General features: G+C 34.8%; 1 protein-coding gene across 2 annotated transcripts; it reads left to right on the top strand.

Annotated features, from left to right (window-relative positions):
- Nucleotides 1-3,383: 3,383 nt before the first annotated feature.
- Nucleotides 3,384-14,219, top strand: LOC106158573 (amine oxidase [flavin-containing]-like). Of its 2 annotated transcripts, XM_086996550.1 has the most exons (16): nt 3,384-3,464; nt 3,670-3,783; nt 4,675-4,769; nt 5,433-5,561; nt 5,748-5,852; nt 6,167-6,258; nt 6,513-6,600; nt 6,935-7,046; nt 7,609-7,697; nt 8,037-8,196; nt 8,773-8,869; nt 9,379-9,490; nt 9,855-9,952; nt 10,524-10,635; nt 11,360-11,419; nt 12,264-14,219. In XM_086996550.1, the coding sequence occupies exons 2-16, from the start codon at nt 3,735-3,737 to the stop codon at nt 12,408-12,410; spliced, it is 1,545 nt and encodes a 514-aa protein (XP_086852676.1). In that variant the 5' UTR covers nt 3,384-3,464; nt 3,670-3,734; the 3' UTR covers nt 12,411-14,219. The 2 variants fall into 2 exon arrangements, with proteins under 2 accessions (XP_086852676.1, XP_086852677.1); XM_086996551.1 differs by lacking the exon at nt 3,384-3,464 and having other exon boundaries at nt 3,568-3,783.
- The last annotated feature ends 1,467 nt before the right edge of the window (nt 14,220-15,686 follow it).

Consider the following 15,686-nt stretch of genomic DNA (forward strand, 5'->3'; position numbering starts at 1 on the left):
TTGGCATAAATTGTAACTAGACAACAATTTATGTTGATAGAGGGCAGTAGTTTCTAGTTGAGCAATTCTCAGAGGGTAGCACCTTAGAATGCATGGCAGTGGCTTTGGGCTTTATTCCCAACTGATGACCGATAGTTAAAGCGCACTAGTAGTTAAAGTGAGAAAAGAGTAGTATCTTCATTTCCATGAGTGAAAGCTTTCAGGATTATGCCTGATTTCAGGATTTTCAGTCTTCATTTTGTTTTTTCATATGGTCTAAATGCGATGAGAAAATGCCAGCTACATTTTCAGTTTTTAAAACTTGTACCCGTGAATTTCATAACCTACACTGAGAAAAGAATAAAATCATGAATTTATTAACTTTACTGTAAATAAAATAAAATAAATCATCAGAATTTGCCTTTTAGTGTTTAGAATTTCAATATAATGCAAAAGTGCAGGTAACATTCTTTAATAACAACACGCTAGGAGAAAAGTGATTATATTTTCAAGAGTAAAATTTGTTGGACGGAATGATAAATCAACACATATCTGCACCACTAATAAAAACTTCCAATTTTTCATTTATATAATAAATATCACTTGAAATAATCAAACGGGATATTTCTTATATAAAATCAACATTCATACTTTTCCTAAATAACTTCCTGATAATAATTATTTGAAATATAATTGGTCAGCAATTTCAACACATGTATATAAAACTGTCTTGTATAAGGAAAGGACATCAGATATTTAAATAAAATAATTTTGGACAGCAATGAGAGGACAATCTGGGTATTCATGGCACTACACGTAAAAAAAAAAAAAGTTCCATTTTAATCTCAATTATTACCGGATTAAAAATGTGCACCAATAATTCACAGTTAAATATTATATAATACATGTAACTCACAAAAATGTCACACCTATCAGTTCTGATTTTAATTCCTCGCAGTAAATGTGGCACTGTAATTCCCTGACTAGCACTACTACAGTCCACTCTGAAATTGTCCAATAATAATGATAATAATTATATATTAATAAAAATAAATTAACACAACAACTAGAATTAAGTAACATGAAAGGTTTTTGTGGGAAATGATAATACTTAAATCTAAAATTAAAATGAAAACTATTAATTCATAAATATTTCAGTACACTAGTTATATAAAAAATAACTAACATTTGGTAACATGGACTGTTTCAAGATTCTAAATGTTGATTTTTTTAAATTGGCATTGTAAATCTTACAAATTTGAACAAAAATGAAAATCAATATAAATAAATAAATAAATATCTAGTGCATCCTAAAGGACTAGCACTAAGTGACATGGACGGTGAGAGGATTCTGAATTTTCATCACACAGTATGCACTGCCAAAAACCTGCAATATCTGTACAAGAGTACTAATCACATTTAATGCAATAAGCATAGAAAAATCCCTCTTCATTTCTTCACGTAAGAGATCATAGCACCCAAGCTTGTAAACTTGGTATTCACCGGGGCCTTGAAAACCACAATTTTCTTTGGCAGACAAGGAATTAGCATCACACAGACATGTCTTTGGCGGCAGCGGGCGGGACCAATCGCTCATATTATGTATACCACAGCACTTGAAGTTCATTTGTAGTGTGTCCCAGCACTTTTGCTCCTCTGTATCATTGAGGAGGTACTCCCCCTGTGATTTCTTTAAGATCTTTAACAAATCTCCATCTTGAATTGCTGCAGCGTCATGGCCTATGAGAACAGCACAGCAGATTTCTACAATCAGTACGCTTATGAAAATCCACAGGAATCTGCGTACAAACTGAAGGTTACCGCCACGTAGGATGTTATTGTACGCCCCAAACAGTCCGAGTATCGTAACTGCTGCTCCAACAATGAGGTCCAGATATACAGGCACCTGATACTGGTGCAGAAATGTACAAGCGAAAATTTGTCGACTTAGGGTCCATGACGACAAAGAAAGCATCAGAACTCCCTGGATTAGGAGCAAAATAATAAATCCTGATACAAGACATCTCAAATAGTGCTCTCGTTTTTCTCTGTCTCCCAAGTCAATTTTACTCATCAGAATATGTGCAGTCCATGTACGGACTAATACTGCTTTACGGCACCTAGTTTATTTAACTGTACATGTATATGTAGATTCACAGTCTCTGTGGCTTAAAAGGTTTTCATCAATCTCCCACTTCCACCATCAAATATAACTCTCACAAATCATAATTTTCCAAGCTAGTTTCTGTTTTATTGAATCACGAAAACTCTGTGCTGTTTACTGCCTGCTAGTCAATAAGTCAATAAGGCTACAACCATATAACTGTAGCTTCCTGTAGGAAAAAGCATCATCCAAATCACTTAGATAATCCGTGTAACTTTCCCTCAACTCGTTTCCTGAAAATAGGGAGGCTGCTGTTTATAAAAATATTCAACTCCTAGCACTACATATATTACCGAGTACTAGTATACGATCCAACAGAACTTCTCCTGTGCAGTCAATAAAAGTCAAACATAACTAAGCCAATTCACAATTCATTGATTCCAAGGAGGTTAAAATACACCTTCTACTTAAAATGTGTTTACACTATCATTAATGTAGTATTGATCCATCAAAAACCCACTGGCATTTAGTAAAAGTTCACCAATCAATGAGGCATGCATTAAGTTGTCACGAAGTTGACATATGTGTACTGTATAAAACACTGTTTGATGATCATGGGAAATGCATCAACCATGTGGTATTTATTCCGTACATCTTCTACTAATATTCAAATCAAGATACTGCCAATAATAATAATATTATTATTATTATTATTTAATTCTGAAAATAAATAATTTCAAATAAATAATAAATAATCTATATAATTTCTCTTTAAAATAGTAAGAGTGATTTGATCATAAAATCTGAATTAATCACAAAAGCAAAACCAAGTTTACTAAGACATGATGTGAACCAGCGCTGATTGAGAAATCCAGCTCGAATTTCAACTACAAGATCTACCGTTGTGTAGGGTCACTACCAAGGCAACTTTTTTCAATTTAGAAATTCATTAGTAACACCTACATAAACAAAATGAAGTTTGCAATATATGCCCTTCGTTAATAGACACTTTTGAATAAAATAAACTTCAAAACCTGCCAGAAACTAGTCGACCCAGTTTCACTCACCCAAACTGTGTTTGGCCTAATTTCTGCTCCGACAGTGTGTGACCTTGACCGAATAAGTAGGTTAGTCAAGAAAAGCAGGTGGGAAAGGGGCATAAAATGTTCGTTATATGTAAAATGTGCACATTATTTACGATCATCGATGTGGAATTTTCTGTATGTGAGCAGTATTGCATGTTTGTGCTTTTACTGACCAAATCTGTTGCTGAATTAAAAAATAAATAAAATGTCTTGAAACGAAATCAAAGGCGAAAAACACCGGCGGGTGCCCTCTAGCGGTAGATGAGCATGCAGTAAATTTCCATAAAATCTTCTAGGTTAGCACTTTGCACATTAATTTAACAGCTGCTTCTTTTCTTTTCCTCTGCCGATAAACGTAGAGAGGTCATCTACCAATATATGTTCTTTAACGAAGGATTGTGAAGGCCTGTTACGCCTACAGTATTCCTGCGTGTCCTCACGTACACTATGAATGGCGGAGTCACCCGTCTAAATTCTAAAAAAATATATATTTATTTCTAGGTCAAGGCTTTGTCAAAATACGCCACTCTTCAAGATAAAGTAAAGTCTCTCACAGACAGAAGAAGATGGTGGGCAAAAAGCCGAACGTGATTGTTGTTGGGGCTGGACTTAGCGGTAAGACATTGAAAGAGAAGCTGAAAATAAAATGTTGATAATGATACTGATAAACATGTACGTGTATTTACTAGAGAGGAAAGATAAAGATTAGAATGCTGGCACTCCTGCGGTACCTAGACAAGCATGAATAACCATGCTCCAGGCGTTTTTGTTTACTTTGTTCAGTATCTGCAAATAATGCCTGTTATGTATTTTAATTATTACTCTAATTGCATGTGCTTCTATAGTATACATCTTAGGGGGGCGTCTCGATAGTCCGAAGGTTCATTGGTCCGAAAAGTGGTAACGTTTTCAGCGATTTTTTGTTCGAGGGTTCATTGGTCCGAAAGTTCTATAGCACTTGAATATTCGGACCAATGAACCTTCGGACTATTGCTACGGCCCCCATCTTAGTGCAATCACACAGACTACATGTAACAGTACTTTGGTAACCTCATGATACTGAAGTGCCACACCACCAAGCTAATGTCATGAGCCTGCATGGGTCTACCCCGGCCAGTCACTAACCTCAAGGTCTAAAGAAAAAAAGAATATGAATATTTACACATCCCTGCAAAACTTTGGGTTAACCAGTTCATTCATATTAAACAAATTAAATTTAAGAAATGTTGACAGCAAGTGCCATGATATCTAGCATTGCATTAGTATTGTTTTAAGGCTGTGCAAATGCATCTCACCTTGGAAGAATTTGTTTCATTTGTCCAGATCTCATTGTAAATTACTTAGGCACAACACAAATATGACTTGACTGAAGAAGAGTTCAGTGATAATCGAATTAGGTGTTTTGAATTTGGTGTATAACATGTAATTAATGTATGTAATAAAACTATATGTAAACCACCTATTTCAGTATCTTGTCTGAAGATTGTATAACTGCATTTATTCCAGGGTTGTCCGCCGCAAGGACACTGAACGAGGCAGGCGTGGATGTTGTGGTGCTAGAGGGAAGAGACAGAGTGGGAGGACGAGCTTATACAACTGAGGTAAAGTCTGGTGTCATGTTATCTGATAGTCACCCCTTGAATCCTTAAGATGTACAGTATGTGACTTGAGAAGGTTGCATCACTTACCTTACAGTGGCCAAAACTTAATACGATAATCACTCGATCTTTTCAATGGGCATAAAATATCAAACTTTCAGATACCCCAGTTCATCATTTAAAAAATCATTAAAAATATTTTTGTATAGAATTTGTAGTGCTTTAATAGGAATGCTCTTATTTTAAGAAATTATGACTTAAAAAATACAGGATCTGTATAAAATTCACAATTCCCCCCCCCAGTGAAAAGAACGAGTTATTACCATGCACTCTGTATATTGCCCATACAAATTGAGAAATTGAGTGTATTGTTTTTACTAAGTCAATGTTTTTATAATATTTTGCTATAGAAAGTTTTTTATATACAAGGCTGTGTTTACAACCAGTTGATCTGCAGACTAACTAGTCTCTGAATCAAACATGGCGCAACTCACTTGAAAGCGTGCTGAGATTCAATTGCTCCACCTCTGCTGGGCCGACACGTAGAGAGGCGAGAATCCATTATCAGGTATGTGCCATATTTGATCTGCAGACTAGTTAGTTTGTGGAACAGCTGGTTGAGAATGCTGCTTTACTGAAGAACTAAAAAAACTTTTTTTCTTTCAGCGGGGCAGTGACATGGGAGGGGCGTATGTTGTTCCGTTTATATTCACAGAACTTCATAAACTGGCCACTGAGTTTGGCGTGAAAGCTGTCAGCACCAATTCGGAAGGGAAGAAAATATACTACAAAAATGTGAGTGAGGTATTTAAGTAAAAAAGATTATTTTATTCACAGTGTGGTTAGGTATTTTGTTATCTTTATCTAACAGGTAACTTTGAAGATGTTTATTTTTTTTTTGGTAACTAGTTTGATGTATTATTATGGAAATATTGATTCATTTTGAAATACATAGTTCATTTAATTTATTTATTTTATCAGGGAGAGGCCAAATCTTTTGATGATCGTGTGAAGCTTTTTGCGAACCCTTTGGCAGGCCTGGATGTCAACCATTCCTTGGTAGAAATTCAGAGATACTGCAACATGGTAATTTTGATTTCTTTTTAACTTGTTAATTTATTAGCCCCTTCTCCCAGTCCATCAATAATTTGTTTCGTTGTGTTTTTGTCAGATTGCCTACTCACTCATTTACTCTGCCTTTCATTCATTCGTTCATTCATTCGTTCATTCATTCATTGAACTTTTGATGTAGCTCCCAATGTAAGTTTTAATGAACTGTGGTATTTATTATTTACTGTAAAGTAGAGAAATCAAAGTAGCATGTCCTTTTACATATTAATTAACACAATGAATCATTAAAAAAAGTAAGTAATGAAACTGACATTTTTCTTTTTTATCAGATGCAGATAGATAAGCCCTGGAATTTCAAAGGAGCAGAGACACTGGATAAAATGACTCTGGAAGAATGGATAAAAGCCAACACATGGACACAGTGAGAGCTCTCTCTCTCTCTCTCTTTTCCACTTCCTCCTTCCTTCCCTGCTGTATAAATATCTTAGAATAAAGTACTCTTTCTTTTCTGAGCATGAATGAAATGTTATTCTGTATTCTGTAATGAGATTTTTCTCACTATCATCAGATTTCCTACTTTTTATCATTTTTGAAATCCATGCAGATCTGCCACACCATATTTTCGGACTTTTTGCCACACGTCAGTCTCAGTGCTGTCTGTTATGAATATTTCAGGGAGGCGCGCGACTTTCTCCAGGTGTACTGTGTGACCAAGGCGGCGGTGGAGCCCTGCGAAATTTCATTTCTGGCCTTTGTCTGGAAGGTGAGATATGTGTACAAAATAGCCTTAAAAAATAAGCATCATTATGGTGACAATATCATGATGTTACCTCAGAAATCAGTGAGTAGAATGTTATCTCCCCCTGAACTTGAACATACAAAACTTTAAAAAATTACTGTCATCTTGGTGACAAAAATATGACATTCCCAAAAAATCAGCATGCCTCTTCCAGTCCATGTTTTCTGTCCTGGGCTTTGGACTCCCAATTTGGTTTTTGTCAGTACTACTTGTCCAACTTAGTACAAGTGATTTTCTGTTTATTTTTTATTTTTATTAATTATTATTATTATGTATTTATTTATGTTTTTTTTTGTAGGTTAAAAGCATGGGGAACACAAGAGAGGCGTACTCTTCTGGTGGTGGAGGTCTCACAGTGTATGCTGGAGGAATTGGGCAAATTACTCAAAAGATGGCGCAAGAGCTCGGAGGTATGGCAAGATGAGAGTAATTCTGATTAGAGGTGTGAATTACGAGTCCATTGAAAGTTATAAAACAGATTTTTTTTTCTTTTTTGCACAAATTGTCTATTTCAAATTCTAAATGAATTTGTTAGGATAAGTCAAGATGCTCTTCCTTTTGGAGGATTTCCTTTTTTTTGATAATCTGTAGATGTTATATAAAATCTTCAGTCTGGGAAATGCAGTTAAAAACATTTTAAAAAATCCCTACAAGAAACTGTTCATAATCTGTAAAAGTTTCAAGCTTCTTATTTAAGTTAAATTCCTATTTGTATTCCATACCATTGATCTAAAGTTAATTTCAGAAGAGAAAGCTAATAAACGTACTGGATGAACTGAAATATGTACATTACTAGTATTTTCCTTGAATATTTTTTTTTTATTTTTTCATTATCCAATTTTATGACTTCATATTTTTAAGGTGAGTGTAAAACGCTTCGGCGACTTGCCACCTTTATTTATACTGTAACTAATATTTAACCTTTTATGAGAATAAATATGTTTAAAAAACTGAAATATGAGCAAATTTTAGATAAAGTGCAGTTGAAGAAAAATGTCCAGCGAGTGGCACAGCAAGGGGACAGCATTGAGGTGACGACAGAAGATGGAAAAACTTTTAAGGTACACTCTCTCACTTAATTCACTTTTGTTGTACATTTTGGATTTTTCCACCTAATTTGCTATCAGTGTTTAAAAATGTTACATCACTGCATGTAAAATCAACACGTTAACCCCCCCCCCCCCAAATTGTAATAAATGAATTTTAAATATGAATTTTTGAGGTCAACCAATTAACACTTTTTTGTACAAATTTCAGAGTCCATGTGAAGTCTTAAGTCAATAGGTTTAACCTAGCTGTTATATGAAGTAAAAACTTTTTTTTTGAAAACTGCAAAAAAAAAAAAAAAAAAAAAAAAAAAAATCAGTGACTATGTTGTAAAGAACCGTGGTACATTTCAGGCCGACTACATGATTCTGACTACCCCTGCTGTGATGCAATTGAAGATGACCTTTGACCCCCCACTGCCACCGCTCCGAACACAGCTTTTACAGAGGCTACCCATGGGAGCCGCCATTAAGTGTAAACTAACATACAATCAGCCATTCTGGCAAGAAAAAGGTAAGGATTGGAAGTGCTGTTATTATTTAGTATGGCTGCATTGTTGTCTCATTGACCTTATATTTTACTAAGTGCGTAATCTCAGATCTCCATTTTTTTACAGTTTTGAAGCTTAGACTGGGTTCCCACATATTTAATTCGATCCATCTGGATTGACCTAACTACCTGGGGGTTCATGTTAAATTGCTGTCAGCTTCCAGTTAATTACCCTGTTAAGCTGACAGTTATCTAGTGAGACACCCCAGGGGGATTGATCGATCTAAATATCTGTGGGAATGGTCTCTTAAATGTTTCAAACTTGAAATTCTTCAATAAAAAAAAAAAAAAATAAATAACAAAAAGTAAAATCTATACTGAACCAAAATGTCTTTGAATAGCATTATAAAGTTATTGTTAAACAAATTGTATGTACGTAGCTGCCTAACAAGTGATATATACAGCTATTGACAGCTATAAATGATCTGCTTACTCAAAGTGCAATCTTCCTTTTGCATTTCAGGCATAATGTTGATTGAATATTTAACTTGTATAATTTTTTTAAAGGATTTGATGAAAATGTGATTAATTAACTTCCAGGTTATAATGGGTTCACTCTGGTTGAAGACAAAAATGAGCCAGTCTCATGGGTGTTAGATGACTGTTATCCAGGAGCCAAGAGCTATGGACTTGTCAGGTATAAAAATCCCAGGTAGCATGTAGTCTGTGCAGGGCTTTTCTCAGGATTTGGGGTATATGCTGTCCAAAAGTATCACCTGTAATTTTTTACACAATTTTAGGGAGTCTAAGTCGTCATTTTCCAGCAAAAAAAAAACAACATAAGCCGTCCAGCTGTCTTTGAACATATTGTCCATCTGGTAATGCCCGTGGCTGTCTGAATGACAACTTGACAGTTCGCTTGGAAAAGCCTTGAGTTGGTGGCTATTAATGGAAAATAGCACTCTTACAACTGTTGGCCCACCATGTATATGCTACCATCTTGTGGAGTGCTGCCCTCTAGGGAGGGAGGCTGTTAGTTCATTCTTGCTGTCGGGGACATTATTATTGTGATTATTGTTAAAATGGAACCTGGTGTCTCCTTGCTAAAAAATAAACACTCAGTTTGCATCTAGTGTTTGTCTTTATATATTCTGATCACTTTGTTAAAAACAAAGAAGAAATGAAACATCTGTCATCCTGTTTTAGTTTCTTGGTTGGTGATAAAGCCAGAAACCTAGCACAGTTGGGGAGAGAAGAGAAAATAAGCCAGCAGTGTAAAAGTCTCGCCAAGATTTTCAACTCCCAGGATGCTTTAACGGTACGCTGTCATTTGCCGATGTGCTTCAGTATCTGTATTTCTGATATAAAGTTTTCCATATCATGGATGTTTTGTTATGTAATACATCTTACGATAAACTTTTTTTTTTTGCGTTGATATCACATTGAATATATCAAATTTGCATTTTATCAGTGTGTGAATTTTCAAAATGTATGGAAAATATTTTAGAAGATGTTTTATATAGATGCATGAAGTTCCTAAAAGGTGTTAGGTGTTTAATTCAACTTTGGATCTATTTATTCAGTTTTTAAGTTACAGTAAAATGAAAATTAATAAAGAATTATAAAGAATGCATATTTTGTGATCTCAAGTCACAGATGATGATGAAATATTTGTTTTCCAGCCTTCAGGCTATGAAGAGGTGGACTGGATGTCAGAGGCATTTTCATTGGGTGGTTTCAGTCATGCATATCCACCTGGGGTATTGACCAAGTACAAAAAGTTAGTAACTCTCCACCAATATCTCTCTTTCTCTCTCCCTCTCTCATTTCAATACATTCCACTTTTATCACTTTATCACTATAATATTTGATGTTATCGGAGATAAGATTTTTTTTCAGAGTCAGAAATATAAATATTGGCCTTGTCAACCCCCCCCTGGACCCCATGCCATATTTTTTCCTTCTTTTTCACTAGATGTCAGTCTCATTCCTGTATTATTATAAACACAGTTTGATGAAAAAGAGTTAAAATTTGAGAGTTTTTCTTTTAGTTACAGATTTACATGACCTTTGACCTTGATGTATGAGTATGTATGTCCCTTATGACATTGGCTGTGATAGCCTGAGAAAATATATTGTGATTCTATGAAAAATCAGGAAGGAGTTATGATTTGACAGTGTTATAAAAAAAGAAAAAAATGAATAAAGACTTTTCAGTCTTCCTGTGAACCAGTGGGAAGGTGTTTTTATTATGGGACAGAAACTGTTGTTCCATGATGTTATATATATATATATATATATATATATATATATATTTAAAAAAAATTAATGCTCTAAAATATTATTTTCAGTCTTCTCCGAGAGCCAGTTGGCAGGTGTTATTTTGGTGGAGCAGAAACGGCAGCTCCAGGTACAGCTGGCCTTGAAGGCGCTGTCAGGTCAGGCCAGAGAGCCGCAAGACAAGTAAGATACAGGCAGTTCCAGACTGAACATACAAATTGTTTTAAAAAATGCAAAAAAAAAAGTCTTCCAAAAAGGTGAAAAAATGTCTAAAGGATTGAAGTAGATGAAGCAATACATAAAATATACATGCCTTAATTTGGTCCACATTTGTAGTTTATTAACTCTCAGAGACCTTCAAATTGGTAAAAAAAAATATTTTGACAGAAATGTCTCAAATAGCTGATTTCTACTTGATCCTTTTGTTATATATCTAGCTGTTTCAAAGTCCCCCCCCCCCTCTGCAAAGTGTTTACACTTCCATATTTTACCATTTTTTCCCTGCAAATTTTACAAAAAATATTTAAGAAGAGCAACAATTTATAATTGTCTTCTTTTTTTATATGCAAAGGCAAACAGTTTGAGAAGAGAAAAAAATATGACTTAGCTTTGAAACTGAGCTGAAAAAGTTCTCCAAACCATTACATAATGTTTACCTAAACACAAATGATCTAGCATACTTTGATAAAATACTAAAAAGCAAGGCACTAATTATGACAGTGAAAGATTGAACAGGTTTAAAAAGCAATCCCATTTTGGTTCCAAAATAATTGTTACTCACTAAAGCTTAAAGAAATAGCTTACAATTGACAAACCTTTGACACAAGCCTCCTAATCATGGGATAATTGGATTTTTAGATTAATTTATTTTAAGATTCTGAAAGGCTTTGTGTGCATCATTTTCTAGGTGCTGAATGCTATGGGGAGACTGCCTCTTTCTGATGTTGAAGATCCAGATGCTAAAAAGGTACAGTATAGACTCAGTGTTTTCAATGGTGTAATAACCAGCTGGTTGGATATACACTGGTTAGACAGGCAGGTATAGTTTTCTGCTACATGATTTATTCAATTGACTGTACAACTCAAGTCTCTGACACATAAGAGAGACTCGAGTTGTACAGTCGATTGAATAAATCACGTAGCAGAAAACTACAGCTGCCTGTCTCAGTTGTCTTACTGGTGAAAAGCAACTCTTAAAAAAGTGTATAACCAACCGGCTGGTTATTACATTGGGCAAAATTTATCAAACTTTCTCATACATAATTTAATAATCTCAAAATTATATTTCTAGATAGCATTTGGGGTGTGTTTACTGCATAGAATAGAACTATAGAGTAGCCTGCTCTTTGTTTTGTTGCAACCACTCAGTAGGAATGTTCTAATTTTAAGAAGTTATGACCTAGAAAATACAGTATTTGAAAAGATGGAGTAATTAGCGTATTATTGGAAGGTGTATTACATTAGTGGAAGCGTTTGTCATATGTTTTGTTTTGGTTTTATCATTATTTGTTGACAGAAGAAAATATTTTGTATTAAAATGTGACAAGCAGTGGTAGAATAACAATAAATTTATATATAAAAAGTTGTTTTTTTGTAATTATTGTTTGGTTTTAGTGATTTAAATGAATGTGGATAGTGGGACTGATATAGACAAAAAAAATGATATAAGTACAACATTTAACTTCCACAGTGCAGATTATTTATGCCAATAACATCTCTCACTCTGTCTCTATATATATATATTTGGCCTACAGAAAGTCTTTACATCCATATGTCATGCATAATCCTAATACAAATATTTTATCTATCAGGACATGAGTTACCAGATTCCTGCCAAATATCGTTACCTTCCCAGTGTTCCTGTTGCTGTTTCCACGACAACACTGGTTACTCTGGGTCTTGGACTGTTATTGGGACGAAGAATGGTAGTTCTTAGAGCCAGAGCTCGTAGGCCATAAGTTCATGAAAGATGACTATTTCTTATTTCATTGCATCATTTTTGAAAAGGTTAAATAAGATATTGGTGACATACTTTTCATAATGAATTCTTCTTGAAATTTCATCTGTTAGGTATTGTTTTTACATTGTGTAAATTCAAAGAATACATTTTGCAGGATTTATTTTTATGTAAAATTGATTTTTGGTACTGCCAATTAAATGAGGAAGCTGGAAATTAAGAAAGAAAGACCAATGAATTTATTGCTGTTATTTGTACTAAATATTTACTATCTAGCTAAAAGCAACGTGACTAAGACTGAATGTATTTTTGTATGTAACAGATAGGTGTTTGGCACATGGAAAGCCATGTGGAGTATTTTCTCATTGTTCTCCTTTAATTTGATGAAAGGATCACTGTTATCAATATTGTATGTATGATGACTGTGCTTCAGAAGCTTTGAATACTAAGCACATGTTCCACAAAGAGCTCAAAGTTCATGGGCTAAGTTTAGCCAGCTAATACTGGATAGCAGACTACATGTAGATGACTTTCTGCAGTATTGGTCTAAGCCCCCAATTAGAATAGGCTATAGCGCTAATACTCGCCAATTTAGCCAAATGCTAAAACTGACTTAAATTGGCTAAACAAAAAGGTCTTGATTTGACTAATTTTAGTCAAATTAAAGCCATTTGTTTAACAAACTGACAAAAAAGTGGTGATTTGGCTAAGCGAAAAAAATTGCTAGCGCTACCCCAGATAGGGGACTAATAATTCCAGGTTCAAATATGGTGACCCACTTAAAAGCTTGCCCTCCAGTCCACTAATAGACACTGAATAGATTCCCCATGGGGAACTATTCAAGTGGGGCGGCCATATTTTACCCTTGGACTAGTTTGTCCTCTATTCTGAATGGAGCCTAAGAGTTTTTTAGAATGATTGCCCCCATAATGAATGTATTTGGCATCTTAACGTGAGCTGTTATCACCACAATGAGTAAGAACCTTAGTCGGGGGTTTTACAGTTTGTGCAATAGGCTTAGTTAAATAAAAGCAGTTTGTTGCATGAGGTAAGAGGCATTGATTTGGAAAAGTGACAGTAGACAGCTATGATTTTCGCCCCAAAATTGACTTGAGGCTCTTTGTGAAGCAGGGTCCCTGAATAATATTTATTTTTGAAAAGTATGTATAAACTGGAGTTACACTTCATAAAGTGGACCAAAGGGGGTGTTTACACAAGATTAAAATGGAACGAACCAGATTTTGTCCAAACTACAGGAGCAGTTAAAGCAAGGCTCCTTGGGTAGTCCAAAGCTTGAAACCAGCTGGAATACTGGCATTGGAAACTGTATAGTTTTGCCGTGTGGTCACCAATGTGATTTCAGGAAAAGCTACTGACTGCATTATAGGTTGGATAGATAATGAACTGGGGTGGGGTTGGAGGGGCTTGGGTTTGGGGAGGGGAGAGGGTAAGTCAATACATGGCTGAAAGTTGTAAAAGCTGAAAATCCTGAGAATGAATGTAGCTTGCAATCTCTCATTACATTTAGACCATATAAAAATAAAAAATCAAAATGAAGACTGAAAATGCTGTAATCCAGCATAACCCTGTCAACTTTCACCCATGTCAGTTTGCAATTGATTCATTATGTATGCTTCTGGTACCCGTTAAGTTATGCTAGTTAAAACTCCTCAAATTGAAATCGAGTTTGCTTTTATAGGAACCATGTGTGTATCTTCAAGTGTTATGGTCAGACCAATTTATTATTCATGTGATCTCTGAATAACATTTCCAAAATGTAATAAAAAGGATACAATCCTTCTAAAAAATACGTCATTCATTCATTTGCCTGAACTATCTATTGAGATGAAAGTGAACCTTTTATTTCTAGACCTCGAATGTTAGACACACAGCTCTAAATGGGGTGTTGAGCAAAATTTAATCAAGATTTGGAAGCAGATATTATAGTAACTACTTTTATCTTTTCAGTGGCAGAAAATAATCAATCTTTGAAATGCATAGCTTTATAATCACAATAATATTCTATATAGCATTTTACTGCATAAAATACAACTTTTAAGTAGCCCACTTCTTAATTTTGCTTGCACCACTCAATAGGAATGTCCAAATTTTAAAAATATCATGACTTAAAAATACAGTATATGTAAAATTTACATTTTTACCCTCATTGAAAAGTTATGGAATAATTACTGTATACAGTAGTGGTAAAGTGTCGTTGAAATTTCCAGGAAATTAAGTTCTTGATGTAAGTGAAATACACTAAATATCATGATTATGAAGCCAAATAGTACAATGCTGTTCAAAGTATTTTAATCCATTTCTGGAGTTCTTGTACAACATTACCTTTCATGTTTTGGTATGAATCTCTTGTTATAAATATTTAACATACTAAGTAGGGTGGAATTCATACCACTCCTCCAGGTCCTTCCTCAGGAATTACACATCAGAAAAAAAGCTAGGGTTTTAAAAAACCTCTGAACTTTTATCATGAAAGATTTTGATGAATCTCAAGAACCATCAGAATTGAATTACAAAATGAGAAATTCCTACCCTAGGTTCTAGATTTCAGTTTTGCCAGCTTGATCTTGATTTCATATATAACCCATATCAGCAAAACTGACTCTAGTGAATACTGGCAACTTGGAGGCGTTCTTCGGCAAAAGTCTGCCTGGGGCCCCTCCATATTTGGAAGTCTTAAGTCTCGTACGTCACATCTGTATCTGCTTGGAGCTTCCATATTTGGAAATCACAAGTTTTGTATGTCACAGTTCTCTGCCACCTGAAGCTGGATTTCCCGCCTTGCGCTGATGTTATCTCATGCAGACGAGACAAGAAGTAAAGTGGCTGATGCGGAGTTTGAAGTTTTAACTAAGAATATTCTGCAGCCGAAGATCTGCACCACAACACAAGCAATATTCTGTTTTAAAAACTGATTTTGGTCTAGCCAATGCCAATGCCTTATAGTGGTGTCGGGCATACAGTGTAGCTGTCAAACTTGGCACACGGCAAGCACATGTATTGTGTTTAAATCTTCAGGAGCAAATGTTCTTTGATAAGCAAAAAATACTAAAAACATAGGATATGTCTTTTTCTTTTAGAAACAATTTATTTTTCACTTTACATCTTAAAAACATTAAAGAAAATTAAATAAGGCATAATTAAATCTGTTTAACGTGTCATTTTGGTCTAATGACATTCAACTGCAGATTCGCTGTGGGGCAGTTCTTTTTGATTGACTGAAATCATACACTGTCACTGTTCTACAGAGTCACTGTTG

Source organism: Lingula anatina, chromosome 10 (assembly GCF_051362555.1).
Source record: "Lingula anatina isolate TDL-2025a chromosome 10, LinAna3.0, whole genome shotgun sequence".
NCBI classification, from domain to species: domain Eukaryota; kingdom Metazoa; phylum Brachiopoda; class Lingulata; order Lingulida; family Lingulidae; genus Lingula; species Lingula anatina.